Source organism: Vanellus vanellus, assembly GCF_965231255.1.
Source record: "Vanellus vanellus genome assembly, chromosome: 2".
Taxonomy (NCBI): Eukaryota; Metazoa; Chordata; class Aves; order Charadriiformes; family Charadriidae; genus Vanellus; species Vanellus vanellus.
Genome location: NC_138906.1, coordinates 18879072 through 18896629, shown reverse-complemented (window position 1 = coordinate 18896629; position 17558 = coordinate 18879072). Strand labels below are relative to the sequence as shown.

Below are 17558 nucleotides of genomic sequence, written 5' to 3'. Positions count from 1 at the left end.
GATTTGTTTGCTAGGCCCTTCACCAGCTTCGTTGCCCTCCTCTGCACTCGCTCCAGCACCTCGATACCTCTCTTGTATTGAGGTGCCCAAAACTGGACACAATACTCGAGGTGTGGCCTCACCAGTGCTGAGTACAGGGGCACAATCACCTCCCTAATTCTGCTGGCCCCGCTATTTCTAATACAAGCCAGGATGCCGTTGGCTTTCTTGGCCACCTGGGCACACTGCTGGCTCATATTCAGCCGCTTGTCAATTAGAACCCCCAGGTCTCTTTCTGCCAGGCAGCTTTCCAGCCACACTTCCCCAAGCCTGTAGTGCTGCATGGGGTTATTGTAGCCCAAGTGCAGAACCTGGCACTTGCCCTTGTTGAAACTCACACCATTGATGTTGGCCCAGTGATCCAATCTATCTAAGTCTCTCTGTAGAGCTTCCCTATCCTCCTGGGAATCCACACTCCTGCTTAACTTGGTGTCATCTGCAAACTTGCTGATGATACACCCTATGTCCTTATCGAGATCATCAATAAAGACGTTGAACAGAGATGGTCCCAACATTGAGCCCTGGGGCACACCACTTGTGACCGTCTGCCAGCTGGATTTAAATCCATTGAGCACCACTCTTTGGGACCTTCCGGTTAGCCAGTGCTTGATCCAGCGGATCGTACGCTCATCCAGGCCGTGCGAAGCCAATTTTTCCACAAGAATTGTATGGGGGACAGTATCAAATGCTTTTTGAAAGTCCAGGTATACAATATCAACAGCCTTTCCCTCGTCCGATATTCTGGTAATCTTGTCATAGAAGGAGATCAGGCTCATCTGGCAGGACCTGCCTTCCATAAACCCATGCTGACTAGGCCTGATCCCCTGGTTGCCCATTATGTGGGTTTTGATGGCACTCAAGATGACCTGCTCCATGACCTTCCCTGGTATCGAGGTTAGACTGACAGTTCTATAGTTACCTGGATCCTCCTTTTTGCCTTTCTTATAGATGGGTGTTACATTTGCCACCCTCCAGTCCTTTGGGACCTCCCCAGTTAGCCATGATTTCCTGTAAATGATGGAAAGTGGTTTAGAGAGCACGTCTGCCAACTCTTCCAGCACTCTTGGGTGTAGCCCATCCGGTCCCATAGATTTGTGTGCATCCAAATGGCATAGCAGGTCACTGATTTCTTCCTCTTTAATCGTGATGCTTTAATCGTGAGGATCTAGAGAATTCCTTTTAGCAAATCAAGATTTTACCCAGTAATGAAGCACATTGGTGAAAGGTGATTTGGCAGAAGTGCTGCAAGCTCTGTTATCTAGGTGACTTCCCAATCATCTTGTGTATTGTTCGAGCTTGTTTGAGATTCTTTAATTGAAGTGGGTGGATAATTTCCCAACCTGCATGAGAAAAGTTTTAGTTTTGAACAAAATAACAAATGGTCAGGTATATGTAAATAAATATGCAAGCAGAACTGCAGATGGAGCAATTCAAACTAGGAGAGGTTCATTTAAAGAATTAAATAGAGCTTTTTATTGGATAGGATGTAGCAAACACTCTGTCTTCAGTTCTGATGATACAGGTTTATGAACTGGTATTTGAAAATGGGATTTTGGCAGCAGTTTCTATTTCTTTACCCCTCCTTTTGGTTATTTTGGCTTTTTAATGGAGTTATTTTTCAGTTATCTGAGGTCCCCAGGCTGCTTCAACATATACTTGTGCAAATGCTTGTCCTTGCACTGAACAAAGGGATGCTTGGACCACCTTAAGACAGTCCTGTTGCAGAACATGTAATTGTGACCTGATCAACGCATGTCATCCATTTTTAATATCTTCCTACAGTATCACCAATTTTGAGTGAGAAGTTGATAGAATACTACGCCTTTCTTTTGTTTGGTGAGAGGTACAGGGTGCAGCCAACCTGTTTTGAACAGGTTGGTAATAAACAATATGATCTCTTTGCTGTGTGTGTAAACACTGCCCACTCAAGGTTGTTACTAGCACGTGACTTTTGACAGTGTGGCTCACGAATCCAAGTTAGGATACCACTTTGCTATCTAGGAAGCAAAGCCAATTTTACAAGGGAAAAATGAACATTTTTAGATCTTGATGTTGTATTTTAGAGATTACTTAGTATTAGTGTATGTTGGAAATGTCTAAAGTGGTATCACTGTTTTGGGAATGTTTGCCTTTTCAATCTGAAGGGGTCATTTAGACAATAGCAAGCACGTTCTACAGTAAAACAACTTCTCCTGGTAAAAGTCTTAATTCTGGGCGAACTGTTTTCTTAAAGTGAAAATAGAGATGATGCTGCTTCCTTTTTATTGGTTAACTGTCACATTTTACAGAATTTATTTACTTCCTAATGTTAATTTGTAGCCCTTGGAGATCATCACATCAGCTAAAGGACCTTTAAAGCATTCATCCCATTTCTTGGATGTAGATCACAGTCTTCCATTAGAAAATACGGATTTTCCAAGGCATGGTTGCATGACTTATAGGAATCTCCAACCTGAAAATACTGTAGAGGGAGCAGCTCAAGAACAAGGTGAAGTCAAGTGTGGAGGAGAAGATGGCAAAGCCAGTAATGGGGGCCCTCACAAGGAGAAGAAAGGTGGAGAAAAAGCTGATTTCTACAGTGTCAGAAGAGGGAGAGGTACTGTGCGTGTCACTTTTGTTTTCCCAACTGTCCTGACTGCCATAAGTTACTGGTGCCTGGGAAGCACTTGTCAACATTGTCCAGTAAGATAGTCATGCCATATAGTGTTTCTGTCCTTCACAATAAAAATAGATAACAAAATCCTAATTACAATGGGTAGCAATCGGTTTTGTCTTCAGAGTATTTATTTCATTCATAATATGTATTACAAAAGTATTTTCATGTGCTATGGAGATCTTGTATAAGCATATTGACTTCTTCTGGTTTGGCTTACCTTAAACTCCAGCTGCTGTTTATGGCACCTGTCTTTTTAGAAATGTAATCTTCAAAACTTGTCTGTGAATGAGAAGAGTTTCTTTACAAGTTACATATTTATTTTTAAATGCATGTGTATATGTGGTGTCTTATTTGAAACCATGGAACATCATGGAAAGGTATAGGTGACATATTGTTTTCTATATAATTGGAGTGTTAGCCACACCTTTGAGTGATTCTGATACTATCTATTATGATTCTTAAAACTTAATGATTCTTAATCACATATTAATCCAGATGTTCAATTTATGTTGGACCTCTGCTGTTTTAAATTCTGTAATACTTCTAATACTGTCACCTAGAAGCAGCACTACATTCCAGTGGTATGATATGTAAAGTCAAGGATAAAGTTTATTTTTCTTGTACTAAAAAAAATATTCAGAAAGTATTCTATTTATATATAGCATGTCTTTTTGTATGGCACCCATATGTGATCAGATGCAAAAATTAAAAAAAGAAAATCCAAATAGAACACTTATGTTGAAACTATTATGAAGAACATATTATAGTTTAACCATTTCCCCTTCTCTTGTTGTTTTACTCACGTTTGCTACTTGCAGGCAGAAACATGATAGGCTAGCTGTATGGAGTTTAAAGGAATACTACAAGTTTCAAACAATTAGCTTTTCTCATCATTCTATTCCAGTGTTCTTTGTTTTCCAGCTGGAGACTGTGTCAAATTTAAAACACACCTACTCTTCATAATAAGACAGATCTTACTTTCTTTTCGCTAGGGCAGACTTTACTGCTGAACTTGACTGCATGTGAATTAACAGTTTTTTGCTAAATGTTTATGCAGTTCTAGAACCTTGAATGATACTGTGACACTGAGGCTGTAGGGAAACCAATATCTCAAATTATGTTGCAGTAACCTCCTAGTGCTTTTGAACTGTCTGAATACAGCCTGTGATTAGGATTACCACACTCAGTTCAGGAGGGAGAAAACTGAACAGTTAAAAAAAATTCAATAGATTTGGTAGCCCATTCTGTGTTTTACGTATCTGTGTTTTCTCCCGTAACACAGGGCATAGACTTCAGCCTCTAGGAGACGGTTCACAAGGTGGACAGATGGGTAGTGGAGGGGATGGAGAGCGCTGGGGATCAGACAGAGGACCCAGGGGTAGCCTCAACGAACAGATTGCTGTAGTGCTGATGCGGTTGCAAGAAGACATGCAGAATGTCCTTCAGAGGTTGCATATGCTGGAGGCAGTCACAGCATCACAGGTATTATTCATTGAAGTTATTTGATTACTTTTTATTAAATTTCCTTGGATGTTTTTATCCTTTTTTAGATTAAAATTTCAGACAATATTTTCTTAAACGGTAAAGACATTTCAGTTATATTCTGTAGTTTATTCCAACTTAAAATTTCTTATTGTTACCTACTCTTAGGAACACAATTCAGGACTCTTGTACATGTGAGAAAAAACATGTGTTTTCACCTAAAAATTAACCATATGTTATTTTACTGATTTGTGATCAGACTAATCTTAGCCATCATTATTGATACACATTACACAGTCGCTATATGGAGGTTCCATAGTTAATGTTAGTAATACATGATCCTAGATAATTTCTTCATCAGTAGATCTGAAAGGATTTTCAAAGGAAGTGAGAAATTATCTTAATTTTCCAGATTGGTAAATGTTTGCAGGCAGAACTTCTGATTCCATTTTAGGAGAAGATTGATTCTTCATAGCATTCTTTCCCCCTGAACTAATCGACTTTCTTGGAATCTTACATCATGTTTACAAGATACGGAAAAGAAATCTTAAGCAAGTGTAGATATTTATTGATGTAGAGTTTCTTTTTCCTTCTGTTTCAATGGAAATACCATATATTCAGGAGAATAGAATATGCTGTGAATGTAGTTGAACCAGCAACCTAAAAATGTTTGGTTTTGTTTGAATTGCTGATATATTTTGAGCTACCTGAGAATGAGAGAACTGTACAAGTAGTATCCTATGGGATGCACATACTCCAAATCTAAGGCAGCCAGGGAAAAGGATTTATTAAAACCATGATTTTGCTCCATCACAGGTATTCAAGAATCTGATGTTTGGGTACAGATTGATTTTCTTTTTTTTGCCTGAGCAATATATGAAGAAATAGTAAAATATTCTTCCCCAGCAGTTCACGCTGTGTTTGCTAACCTTACCTAAAGAGAAACAGAAGCTTCTGTTTCACACTTACATAAATTAAGAAAGACCTAGAAAACTGATTGCTTTGTTTTTGTGGAAGCACCGCAACAGTGTATGGGAATAGTCTTGAAAAGTTTCTGGTACTTCTCATTTTCTGGATTGCCTGGAAGATTTAGAACAGAGTATTCTCTTTCCTTTATGCTGTTAGACATGCTTGTAGCTATAGCTCAGGGCAGACTGAAACAGTGCTTTTGGCCTTTGCATAGACTGGTGTCGAAATATGTAATCATGCAAATTAAGTTGCTGGGATTTCTGCTCTGGGACTGGACCAGAGTTGAGGAAGTTCTGATGACAAGTTGGGCAGGGGGGCCTTGTAAAGAGGTCCAGTAAGTGACACTGATTTTTTTTTTTTTTTTTTTTTTTAACACACAGAGATGTTATAAAAATGCTATAAAGAGTAATGGAAACATGAGAGGGAAGTTGGAAACTAAGTGGTGAAAGGGATGTTGCATGGGGGTGGTTCTGTTGCTTAAACTGTCATATATAGAGATTGCAAAACCTTCACAAGATTAAAAACTTCATATTCTCATTTTGCGAAGGAGAAAAAATTTAATTGCAGTTTCCTTTTTTAATACTCACCAGCTTTTGTTTGTATTTAAAGGCAAAATCTGCAACGCTACAGTCAAATTGTCAGCCTGCCTCCTCTGTCAAGGTATTTTTTTTTCCTATTTGTAAAAAGCAGTATGAATGGTGAAAAAAGATTAGATTAATATTTTATATCTAGCTCTTAGTATGTGCTTTTTATATTGTCTCTTCCTTGACTAGGAGATAAAAAATAATCTGTGTCTGAAGAAGTTATTTGATAGATTATTCTTTTTTTCTGGTCTTACTAGTATTTTCTGCTTTGATCCTGTAACCCTTTAAGTAACTGAGAAGTATACCTGTGGTATTCAATATGTGTACACAGATTGCTGACTGGATTTTTTTTCCTGTTTTCTTTAGAAACCATCATGGTGGCCCTTCGAAATTTCTCCTGGTGTTTTAGCTTTTGCTATTGTATGGCCATTTATTGCCCAGTGGTTGGTACATGTGTATCTTCAAAGAAAGCGGAGGTAAAGACATGCATTTAATTGGGCATATATACTGCATTTCATCTGTTTAAGCCAATACATAGTATATCATGTTATTTAGACAGGACATAAAATACTGCCTTCATGCATAAGAAGAATGCAAGGGTACACTCTTGATAAGGCTTTGACAGTGTATCTGAAACACCGGGTCAGTATCAAAATGGGGAGCTTGATAATAATTGCTTTGATAAATCCTGTTTCCTTGAGTTCTTTGTTTCAAGACGTGTTGCTTAATGTTCCATTGTATGTATCAGTGACTCATAGCTCTGAAGATACCAGGCTAAATCAGATTGTACAGTAGAGTCCTTGGTATGGTTATGATAGGAAGGTGCATGTTTCACTCCCAAGAACTCAAGCCGAATGCGCAACAAGAAATTCTGGAAGCTAGGAGGAGTGCTTTCCATTAGCTGGGAATTTTAGGAAAAGACACGTATAGTTTTCTTTGCCTTAATAGTTTCTGAGCGTAAGAAAGTATTGGTTAATTTGGCTTTATATGTGGCAATTTAGGTTAAATCCATGAAATGTGATGCAGGATAAATAATTTCAGTGAGCATACAAGAGTGGGTGAGGTTGGATATCTTGGAAGTGTCTCTACAACATTCTTTGACTCTCTCCCTCCCAATATCCTGTTGAGACATTTTCACTGCTTCTAGCCTCTCTAGTCCTCTTGTGCCATGAGAAAAAAATTTCTTATCAAATCCTTTGCAAAGTCCCATCTGTCACCTATTTCTTATTTAACGTTTACTAGCACCTTATATTTTTGTAACGTCTACTTTGACTTCCTTCAGCTCAAGGACAATTGTACTCTCATCTTACCTTTTGTCAACTCTCTAAGCATCAGAAGATCAAGTGAATGTTCGCCAGTTGCTATCTACTTACTTCAACCTCACACCTGACTTTGTCAGCTTAGTATTCTCTTACCTTTTAAGTGTTTTCTGCTCTGTCAGTCTGCAGACAGTCTGCATGTTTGTAGAATTAGCTTGAATTGTTCTAGCTTTTTAATATTTGACAGTTTTCATGGTATAGTTTTCTTTCATACGGTAAATCACAGAAACACAGAATGGTTGATGTTGGAAGGCACCTCTGGAGGTCATCTGGTCCAAGCCCCCAGCTCATGCAGGGACATTTAGAGCTGGTTGCCCAGGAGGAGGGAGACTCCACAACCTCTCTGGGCAACCTGTGCCAGTGTTCATCTCTCCTCATAGGAGAGATGCTCCAGTCCCTTAATCATTTTCATGATCTTTTGTTGGACTGTCTTCAGTATGTCCATGTCTCTCTTGTACCCAAAACTGGACACAGCACTCCAGGTGTGGCCTCTCCAGTGCTGAGTAGAGGGGAAGGATCACCTCCCTTGACCTGCTGGGAGGGATAACGCAGCCCGCAGTACCATTGGCTGCCTTTGCTGCAAGGGCACATTGCTGGCTTATGTTCAACTTGGTGTCCACCAGAACCCCCAGGTCCTTTTCTGCCAAGCTACTTCCCAGCTGGGCAGGCCACAGTGTGTACTGGTGTCTGGGATTGTTCCTCCCCAGGTGCTGGACTTGGCTCTTCCCCTTGTACTTCATGAGGTTGCTGTCACCCCATTTTCCATCCTGCTGAGATCCCTCTAGATGGCAGCACCACCCTCTGGCATATCAACGACTCCTCCCAGTTTTGTGTAACCTGCAAATGTGCTGAGGGTGCACTCCGCCCCATCGTCTAGATTATTAATAAAGATGTGACACAGGACTGGACCCAGCCCTGACCCCAGACATATATACTGCTAACTACTGGCCTCCAACTAGACTTCTGTCACTGGTCACCACCCTCTGGGCGCAGCCCATGCTATTGTAAACAATGCAATGCCCACAAGGGCTTCATGCCTGCCTGGGAGTTGCCCCGTCTCAGTGCTGTCATTAGCAGCATTGGTGTCACTTGCATGATCTGATGAAACCAGAGATTTCACTACTAAGGCTTGTAGGCAGTTACACACATTTGCCTTATGTTCTGCACTAGTAAATGGAGATTTCCATTTCATCAGCAAGGACAAAGTTTTTTAAAATCAATACAATTTTTTTTAGCGATGGTCCTATGAACTTTAGTGTTGTTTAGCTAATAACTCTCAAATGGCCATGTTCTCTCTCTCTGAACAGTATGCTGTTCTTTTAAACATCTTTTGATCATCTATTCTGACAGCTGTAGCACCCTCAATCAATTCACAGGTTCAGTGAGAAATCAGTTTTTAGAAAAATACCCTTTCTAGCAATTTTTCTGAGTTTTAAATTAGTAAGCAAACGGTACATTATTTTTAGTTTGGATTTGTCTAGCTTCAGCTTTCATACCTTGGATTTTCCTAGATCTTTATCTACTTGACAAAGAGCCCATGATGTGTTTTCCACAGGTATTTTATTGCTATCACTAGGTCATCTCTTAATCTCTTGCTTAAATAAAGCAGGTGGAGCAACTGGAATCTCATTTTAAAGTTGTTTTCCAAACTTGGGATGGTTCTGGTGGCTCTTTGCTGAATCCTCCACAGTTTATCAATGTTCTTTTTCAGTTCTGGACACCAGGATTTGTCTACTAACGGCAAATACCAGTATCCTTGTGTGTCAGAGATAGCATAGCCCCAGACAGTCCTTGTTTTGTGTACTCATTCATGAATTGTATTAATATGAGATGAGAAAAGAAACAACTAAAGAAATTTCTGTGTTCTTCAACTTTCCTCTTTGCTTCTGAAGAAATCTACCCATAGCCAGAATCTAAGGACAATCTGCTTCTGCATCACCTTACCATCCGGAGTTCCATCTCCTTTAGCAATGGGTAGGAAGTTGATCAAGGACACTCAGAGAGAAAATGGAATTGCAAAACGAGAGTCCTTCTCTGTTGTCCCACTGCCAGTTTCAGTTTGTGCTGTGTTAAGGCGTGTAAGCTTTTAGGCAGCAGCTGTACGCAGTGCATATATTGACCATATCTATATACTTTTGGTTTTAAACTACATAAACTGTCCTGGAGCAGAATATGAGGTGAGAATGTGCTACCATGTGAGGTTTTCTCATCATGATGCTGTGGAGCCATGACTCCTGAACTCATTTGCACAGTGGAGCAAATTCCCTGGAACTGGTGGAGAGAAGGCCTCCTGTAGCCAACAGCTTTGTGTTTAGCTCATGTCCCTGGGAAAGGGGGTAGCTCAGCCCACTCTTAGCACCCTTATGGTGTACAGAGTTCTGGCTGGTTTAGGTCTTCTGAGCCTCTTAACCTGTCCTCTTATAGGGAAGTTAATGCTGAAAATCTGGGTGCTCATATTGGAGCCTTTGCTGAAGAAAGCCTGAAAACCTGAATCTAAAACCAGATCACAGATAGAAATATATTTTTAGTAACTGTGAATTGTTTAGATTCACCTCATGATTGCAGAACATTCTGATTGCACGTTTGCTGCAGTCATTGGAAAACCAGCTCCTAAGTGTTGCTCTGCTGTGAGCCAGCAAATCGCTGACTGTTGGTCAGGGACTGCTCTGAGGACTTTCATTTGCAGTTCAGAATTCTTAGTGATATTTTATACTCTTCAGTGCAATTTGTGCCAGTTCTGTAAACTTGCAGATTGTTTTGTAAGTTAAGAGGGAAAATTTCCAGGTATATTGAAGCAGTGTTGTATTTTAATGGATTGGAAATCATTCACATGTAACCTTAATTGATTTGTTTATTTAGACAAATGAAAAATAATCTCATATGTGAAGGTACATTAAACTAATTTACTTGGTTCCTTTTCTAGAAAACTGAACTGAGAATTCATGACTTTGCTTAAAGGCTTCTAGGAGAAGATGGCCCTGGAATGCGAAGGAATTCTGAATTCTCATAGAATCTCAGGATCTGGGATTATGTTCCTTCTGTTATAGTAATATTTTGTACTACCTTTGAGCTCAACATTTAAGGACTAACATTATTGAAACTTGAATGATTCACAGCTCCTAGGTTACAAATAAAATAAATTTAATAATTCCATCCTCAAACCCATATGAACATTAATTACTTTGGAATGTGCTTATGGATGGGCCTTCAGTAATTACTGGTCTTGCTGCTGTTAGATGATGAAGAGAATATCATCTTTGTAAAAGAGTAAGTAAAAATATGTAAAACTGTCACTTTAATACAGAAATAATTCTACAGTCACAACATCCCTGCCTGTTTTTCCCCAGGATTACAGATTATCAGATGAAAGCACTAATAAAGTATGAATTCAATACATTGGAAGCTGTTGGAAAAATGCAATATAGCCCTGAGAAATTCAATTGGTTATTTTTGCTGCCAAACCAGTATGGCGCAAACTTCCATGTAAATTGGTCAGAAATGAAGCTGAATCCTTCACTTATCCTTTAAGATTGTAAAGGAGATTTGGGAATTGATAGATGTCTTGCAAGTTAGAGCCATTAATAGCAGATGGACTGTCAAATACAAGTTTGGAAACTGTGTGTGGAACAAGGGATCCATCTAAAGAGGCTGCACCTTATATTTTAAACTTTGATAATTGTATTCTTGTTGACAACAGCTTGTTTTCATGGAAATACATAGTTTTGGCACAAGGTGCTCTAAAATAAGATGAAAGCTAGCTCTAAGTATATCTCTAAGATTTTAAAAAGCTCAGTGCACTGTAAGGTTTTTGTTGTCGGTTTATGTAAATTGAAATAAGATTTAATCTAGCCCTAATCTATTGTGGACTTTGCCCAACTCATTAGAAAAAATATCAGTTCTGGTATTTTTTTTCTCTCTTATCCTTCTATTTCCTTTCAAAACAAAACTTTTCAGCTAATTTTGGTGCTGATTTTTTTTTTTATGGAGTATTTATTAGCCAATATACAGATAGAGTTACAACCTTGTGAAGTTTGCTTGATTAAAGCATGCTTTACACTTAATTTTAAAATAAATTAATTTATAAGTTGTCTAAATCTCTGGAAAATGGAAATGCACTAAAATTAGGTTTGATGGAAAATGAAGACATTCATGTGCTATAAAGAATTGCATCATAGCATAACCCATGTTTAAGATCTGAATCTTCAGAAATTTTATCATATTATATATGTGCTTTCATTCTCCACCTGGACTACATATTACAAATAATTCTTAAGGAAAATTATTTTTTGTCCTTCCTGAAAATCTTTTATAGTTTGGAAAACATTTTTCATACAAGCTATACTGTATAAAAATGTAATCACAGAATTTAACGTTTGTTTTACCAGAGCAGTTTTAATCTTGTATTTAGTTAAGTGTGCTTTTTTTTTAAGTTACTTTCCCCCCTCTTCTAATTTCCTTATTGTCAAGCTGAATTAAAAAATAAAATGACCAGAACCTCTTTGAAGACTGCTGTACCAACCAGATGGTTTCATGTACCAGAGATGAGTTTTGGTGTGAGATGTCCTGAAAACTCAGGTTTGAACAAAGCTTATGCTGGAAGGGAAGTTCTGCTGTGACCTGAAGCCACTGTGCCTGTAGCTTAAAGTTCTGAGTGATTGACTTCTTACCATAAAATGATAGAAATGGTTATACAGGAAGGATACTCCAGCTTGAAGGTCACTTGAAAAAACAAACCTCCTGAAGCAGCACGTCTTCTGACAGGACAAAGCACCCTGGAGTGCCTCCTCCCTCAGTTCATACCCATGTTACATGTAGGTGTCTCGCTTTTAGAGGTGGTACAGACATTCTTAAAGGTAACTAACTGTTAACTTCCCACTGACAGAAATGTAGGCATATGCCATCCTTGTTATTTATTCATGTTTCAATAAATCAATCCCTTAATACTTTGTATTTTATCTTGAATTTCCTTAATGTTTAGTAGATGCTGTAGATTGGATGCTTTGGCTGTACAGAAGAGCCTGCTGGCTGCATTAAGATTGAGACTGCTGCTTCATAAAGTTGTAATACAAAACAACATCACTTTTAGAACCAGTTACCTGCAACTCATAACAGGGCCTCAGCTGCTAGGGGCGTCTCAAATTCACCACTATTTCAACAGTTTTCTAGTTAACTGGTATTTCATCTTAAAGGTAAGGACAACTTATTTTTATAATTTGCCCAGATACAAAGATACACAGCATTAACTTAGAAAATGTGGCATAAGCAGATCATGGGTGTGCAGAACTAGGCTTTGTTGGTGCTCTCAAGAGGTCTGGCAGTCAAAACAGTTCTGCATAGCACTGGGAACATCCAGACCTGGCTCAAAGTTGTACTTCTGAAGCAAATGTCCAGCTAGTTTCCTGCAGTGAATCAAACTTCATCCAAAAAGCATAGGTGTGCTCTGGATGAAACCAGATGGAAGACCTTCATAGAATCATAGAATCAGTGAGGTTGGAAGGGACCTTTAAGATCATCAAGTCCAACCATTAACCTACCCTGATAAAAACACCACCACTCCTAAACCATGTCCCTAAGCACCTCATCTACCCTTTTCTTAAACACCTCCAGGGATGGTGAATCCACCACCTCTCTGGGCAGCTTATTCCAATGTTTAATAACCCTTTCAGTGAAAAAATGCTTCCTAATATCCAATCTAAACCTGCCCTGACATAACTTGAACCCATTTCCTCTCATCCTATCACTTGGCGCCAGGGAGAAGAGGTCAGCTCCCATCTCTCTAAAACCTCCTTTCAGGTAGTTGTAGAGGGTGATAAGGTCTCCCCTCAGCCTCCTCTTCTCCAGGCTAAACAACCCCAGATCCCTCAGTCGTTCCTCATAAGGTTTGTCCTCCAGACCCTTCACCAGCTTTGTAGCCCTTCTCTGGACACGCTCCAACACCTCAATGTCCTTCTTGTAGTGAGGGGCCCAAAACTGAACACAGTACTCGAGGTGAGGCCTCACCAGTGCCGAGTACAGGGGGATGATTACTTCCCTAGTCCGGCTCACCACACTATTCCTGATGCAGGCCAGGATGGTGTTGGCCTTCTTGGCTGCCTGGGCACACTGCTGGCTCATACTCAGCCGGCTGTCCACCAACAACCCCAGGTCCTTTTCTGCCAGGCAGCTTTTGAGCCACTCCGCCCCCAGTCTGTAGCGCTGCATGGGGTTGTTGTGACCCAAGTGCAGGACCCGACACTTGGCCTTTTGAACCTCATACCATTGGCCTCAGCCCATCTGTCCAGCCTGTCCAGATCCCTCTGCAGAGCCAATCTACCCTCAAGCAGATCAACACGCCCCCCTAGTTTAGTGTTGTCTGCGAACTTACTGAGGGTGCATTTGATCCCCTCATCCAGATCGTTGATAAAGATATTAAAGAGAACGGGCCCCAGCACCGATCCCTGGGGGGACACCACTCGTGACTGGACACCAACTGGATTTAACTCCATTTACCACCACTCTCTGGACACGGCCATCCAGCCAGTTTTTTACCCAACGAAGAGTATACCTGTCCAGGCCATGAGCAGCCAGTTTCTCCAGGAGAATGCTATGGGAAACGGTGTCAAAAGCCTTGCAAAAATCCAGGTAGATAACATCCACAGCTTTTCCCTTGTCCAGCAAGTGGGTCACCTTGTCATAGAAGGAGATCAGGTTTGACAGGCATGACCTGCCTTTCACAAACCCATGCTGACTGGGCCTGATCACCCTGTTCTCTTGCATGTGCCGTGTGATGGCACTGAGGATGATCTGCTCCATGACCTTCCCAGGCACCGATGTCAGACTGACTGGCCTGTAGTTCCCTGGATCCTCCTTCCGGCCCTTCTTATGGATGGGTGTCACATTTGCCAACCTCCAGTCAGCTGGGACCTCCCTGGTTATCCAGGACTGTTCATAAATGATGCACAGTGGGCTGGTGAGCACTTCCGCCAGCTCCTTCAGTACCCTTGGATGGATCCCATCCGGCCCCATAGATTTGTGCACCTCCAGGTGCTGAAGCAGGTCCCTCACCACTTCCCTTTGGATTACAGGGGCTTCATTCTGCTCCCCATCCCTGTATTCTAGCTCAGGGGTCGGGGAATTCAAGGAACAACTGGTCCTACTGCTGAAGACTGAGGCAAAGACGGCATTAAGTACCTCAGCCTTTTCCTCATCCTTGGTTACTACATTACCAGCCCCATCTACTAGAGGACAGATATTATCCTTGGTCCTCTTTTTATCGCTAATATATTTATAGAAACTTTTTTTGTTGTCCTTGACAACAGAAGCCAGGTTTAGCTCTAGCTGAGCTTTGGCCCTTCTGATTTTTTCCCTACATCGCTTTACTACCTCTTTGTAATCCTCCTGGGTGGCCTGCCCTTCCTTCCTAAGGCCGTATATCCTCTTTTTTTCCCTAAGCTGCAACACTAGCTCCCTGCTTAGCCAGGCCGGTCTTTTTCCCCGACGGCTTGTCTTACGGCACACGGGGACAGCCTGCTCCTGCGCCTTTAGGACTTCCGTCTTGAAAGACATCCAGGCTTCCTGGGCTCCTTTGCCCTGGAGGACTGCCTCCCAGGGGACTTTGTCAACCAGGCTCCTGAAGAGCCCGAAGTCCACTTTCCGGAAGTCCAAGGTGGCAGTTCTGCTGACCCCCTTCCTTGCTTCTCCCAGAATTGAGAACTCTATCATTTCGTGGTCACTGTTGCCAAGATGGCCTCCAACCATCACATCCCCCACAAGACCTTCCCTGTTTACAAACAACAGATGCAGCAGGGCACCTTCCCTAGTTGGCTCTTTCACTAGTTGTGTTAAGAAGTTATCCCCAGTACCTTCCAGGAACTTTCTAGACTGTTCCCTCCCTGCTGTATTGTATTCCCAGCAGATGTCCGGCAAATTGAAGTCTCCCACGAGGACTAGAGCTCACGATCTTGAGACTTCTCCCAGCCGTTTATAGAATATTTCATCTACCTCCTCATCCTGGTTGGGCGGTCTATAACAGACTCCTACTACAATATCTGCCTTGTTAGCCCTCCCTCTGATCCTTACCCATAAACACTCAATCTCATTATCACCATCATTTAGTTCAAGACATTCATAACACTCCCTGACATACAGGGCCAGCCCCCCGCCTCTCCTCACTTGCCTATCCTTCCTGAAGAGTCTATAGCCATCCATGGCAGCACTATAGCTATGCGAGTCATCCCACCATGTTTCTGTGATGGCAACTACATTGTAATTACCCTGGTGTACAATGGCTTCCAGCTCCTCCTGTTTGTTGCCCATGCTAGTCTTTCTGGCTACTAATAGGTGTTCAGTTAGGGGAACAAGAACAGAGGCAGGTAGAAGTGTGCATGAGGGGCAGCTGTTCTGCCCTGAGGGCCCTCTGTTTCTCCTCCTCTGGGACTGTGGCAGCACAGCACGTGCTGGTGGAGATGGAGTCACTGTCTGTCTTTGACTCTACTTACCACAGAGGAGCAGAATCCCAGCAGGAGTTACAGACCACTTAAGGACTCTGCCCTCCTGTCACTAAATACACAAATGTAGCTTGGTTAGCAAGTTACAAACTGAAAGGCATGCAGACATGTATTAGGTGTTTCCAGTGTTTCTTTCTATAAAGATCCACCTCCCACCCCCACACAGGGTCAAAAGTGTAAGACAGTTTAAAGACAATAAAATGCAGAAGCAACCAACAGCAGGACTGCAGTATTTTATTTTATATATTTACACAAAAGTGTGCAAAGTAAGGTTTTTTTGAGGCTGTAGTAGAGAGCAAGGAGAATACAAATTACTGTAAGAGTAACCAGAGGTAGAACTTGATCGTGCTGAAACTGGAACCTACTGGCTCAAGAACACACAGCAGCATTTCTTTATATTGGCCTCTGAATGTGGTGCAGTGTATAGATGAGCCTAACAGCAAGTCAGTCACAGTAATAGTTGTCTACGACTGCTATTTCTGTATAAGCAAGCGTGACAGTTATTGATCTCTAGCCAGACAGAAGTGTGCTTGAAAACTGTAATAGCAGATAAACTGTCTCTCTAGATAACCTGGAAGCTACAGAGTTTATATGTAGGTTACACACGTAACAAAAGTTTAGGCCTTCAAGGAACACCATGTAACAGCTACAGCACTTGCCAAGTGGTATTCCACAGCTTCTGAGGACCAAAAACTTTCTTTTGCCAGTTTACACAAATATTTGTATGATTACAAATAAAAAGAAACCAAAGAAACTTTAGAATCTTTCAGTTACTACAATATAGCTTTTTGTACTTTTCCCTGTAATATTTCAAGTCAAGCAATAAGTGGGGCAAAAACAATGGGAAGAAATTCCATGTTGAAGAATAAAGCTAGGATTCACCTTTAACAAAAAATACAAAAGAAACCAACCAAACAAAGCCACACCACAACTCCCAACAATCACCTTGTTAAATTCAACTCTGTTTGCTATGATCAAGATAAGCACAAGGTATTGTAGAGAACGGGGTATTGCAAGCCTTCAGTGTTAACTGCAGAATTTAAGAGTTCTGGACAGCAGTATAGCAATAACTGTTTACATTTAAACATTCCGATTTGTCAATTGACCTATTTATTGTTCTATAGAAATTATGTTTTTGTATGGCATTATAAAACTACAGTAGAAAAACCATAATTTTCTTTTAGAATAAGGTTTTTATAAAAACCTCGAACCTTATAAGAAAAAAAGAGGTTAACATGATTCTTTATGCCTAATATTTGGTGTACTATCATCTCTAGCTCTATATACACTAGCATTAGATTACTTAAGACTTTTAAGCAGTTCTCTACTTCATTGTGATTGGTCAAGAAAGTTTAGATAGAAGTTTGACCATTGCAGCTGATTAAGAATTATTTCAAGGGGTTAGAGTTTATCTTTATGATGTCATACCACTGTAACTAAATTTTTTCTGCCTTGAAGGGAACGTATTATACTGCAAAGCAGGAACAAGTTGTAATCATTTGTAAAGTACTGAAGACAAAGAGCTGTTATGGTGGTCAGTTTATATTATTTCCTAACACATTTTTAGAATATTTTCCTCAGCATGAAACTGAAATTCATTATTGTAAGACTAGTTTTCTTATGCCAGATTACTAGAAATGGAAAAATAGATTGTATAAAATACCAGTGATTACTTAAATTAAGGTATTCCTCCTCCCCATTTTATATGTTCTAACTATACACAGGAAAAAGTGCTAAAGAACTTCTCATTGTATTCAGAGAATATTGTCTATGGATACTGTTTTAGTAATGCATTACATTTGATTGCTTGCACCTTTTTCATGTAACAGTTTCAGTAAGATTCAACAAATTAGAAGTTTTCTGGAACTGAAGTCCTTAGCAAAGGGAGTGAGCATCCAGATGTTTTACAGCTTGCCAAGATTCTGTTTCCCTCTGTTTGAATTATCACACCTATAGCTAGGATCTGTCACTCTGAGCTGTTAAGGATTAGCTCTCTTCTGGTCCTTCCAGGAAAACTTCCTTT

The 17558-nt window shown here is 40.5% G+C and overlaps 1 protein-coding gene across 2 annotated transcripts in view; it reads left to right on the top strand.

Annotated features, from left to right (window-relative positions):
• Nucleotides 1-11992, top strand: part of ACBD5 (acyl-CoA binding domain containing 5) — a gene marked incomplete at its 3' end in the record, with an annotated part of 32480 nt that extends 20488 nt beyond the window's left edge. Inside the window, exons 8-12 of one of the 2 annotated variants that reach the window (XM_082499337.1) lie at nt 2359-2635; nt 3978-4177; nt 5756-5806; nt 6097-6206; nt 9973-11992. In XM_082499337.1, coding sequence (XP_082355463.1) covers nt 2359-2635; nt 3978-4177; nt 5756-5806; nt 6097-6206; nt 9973-9985 — 651 coding nt within the window. Of the gene's footprint in view, nt 1-2358; nt 2636-3977; nt 4178-5755; nt 5807-6096; nt 6211-9972 lie in introns of those variants that run through there. The other variant, XM_082499338.1, reaches the window with a different exon arrangement.
• Nucleotides 11993-17558: the final 5566 nt, after the last annotated feature.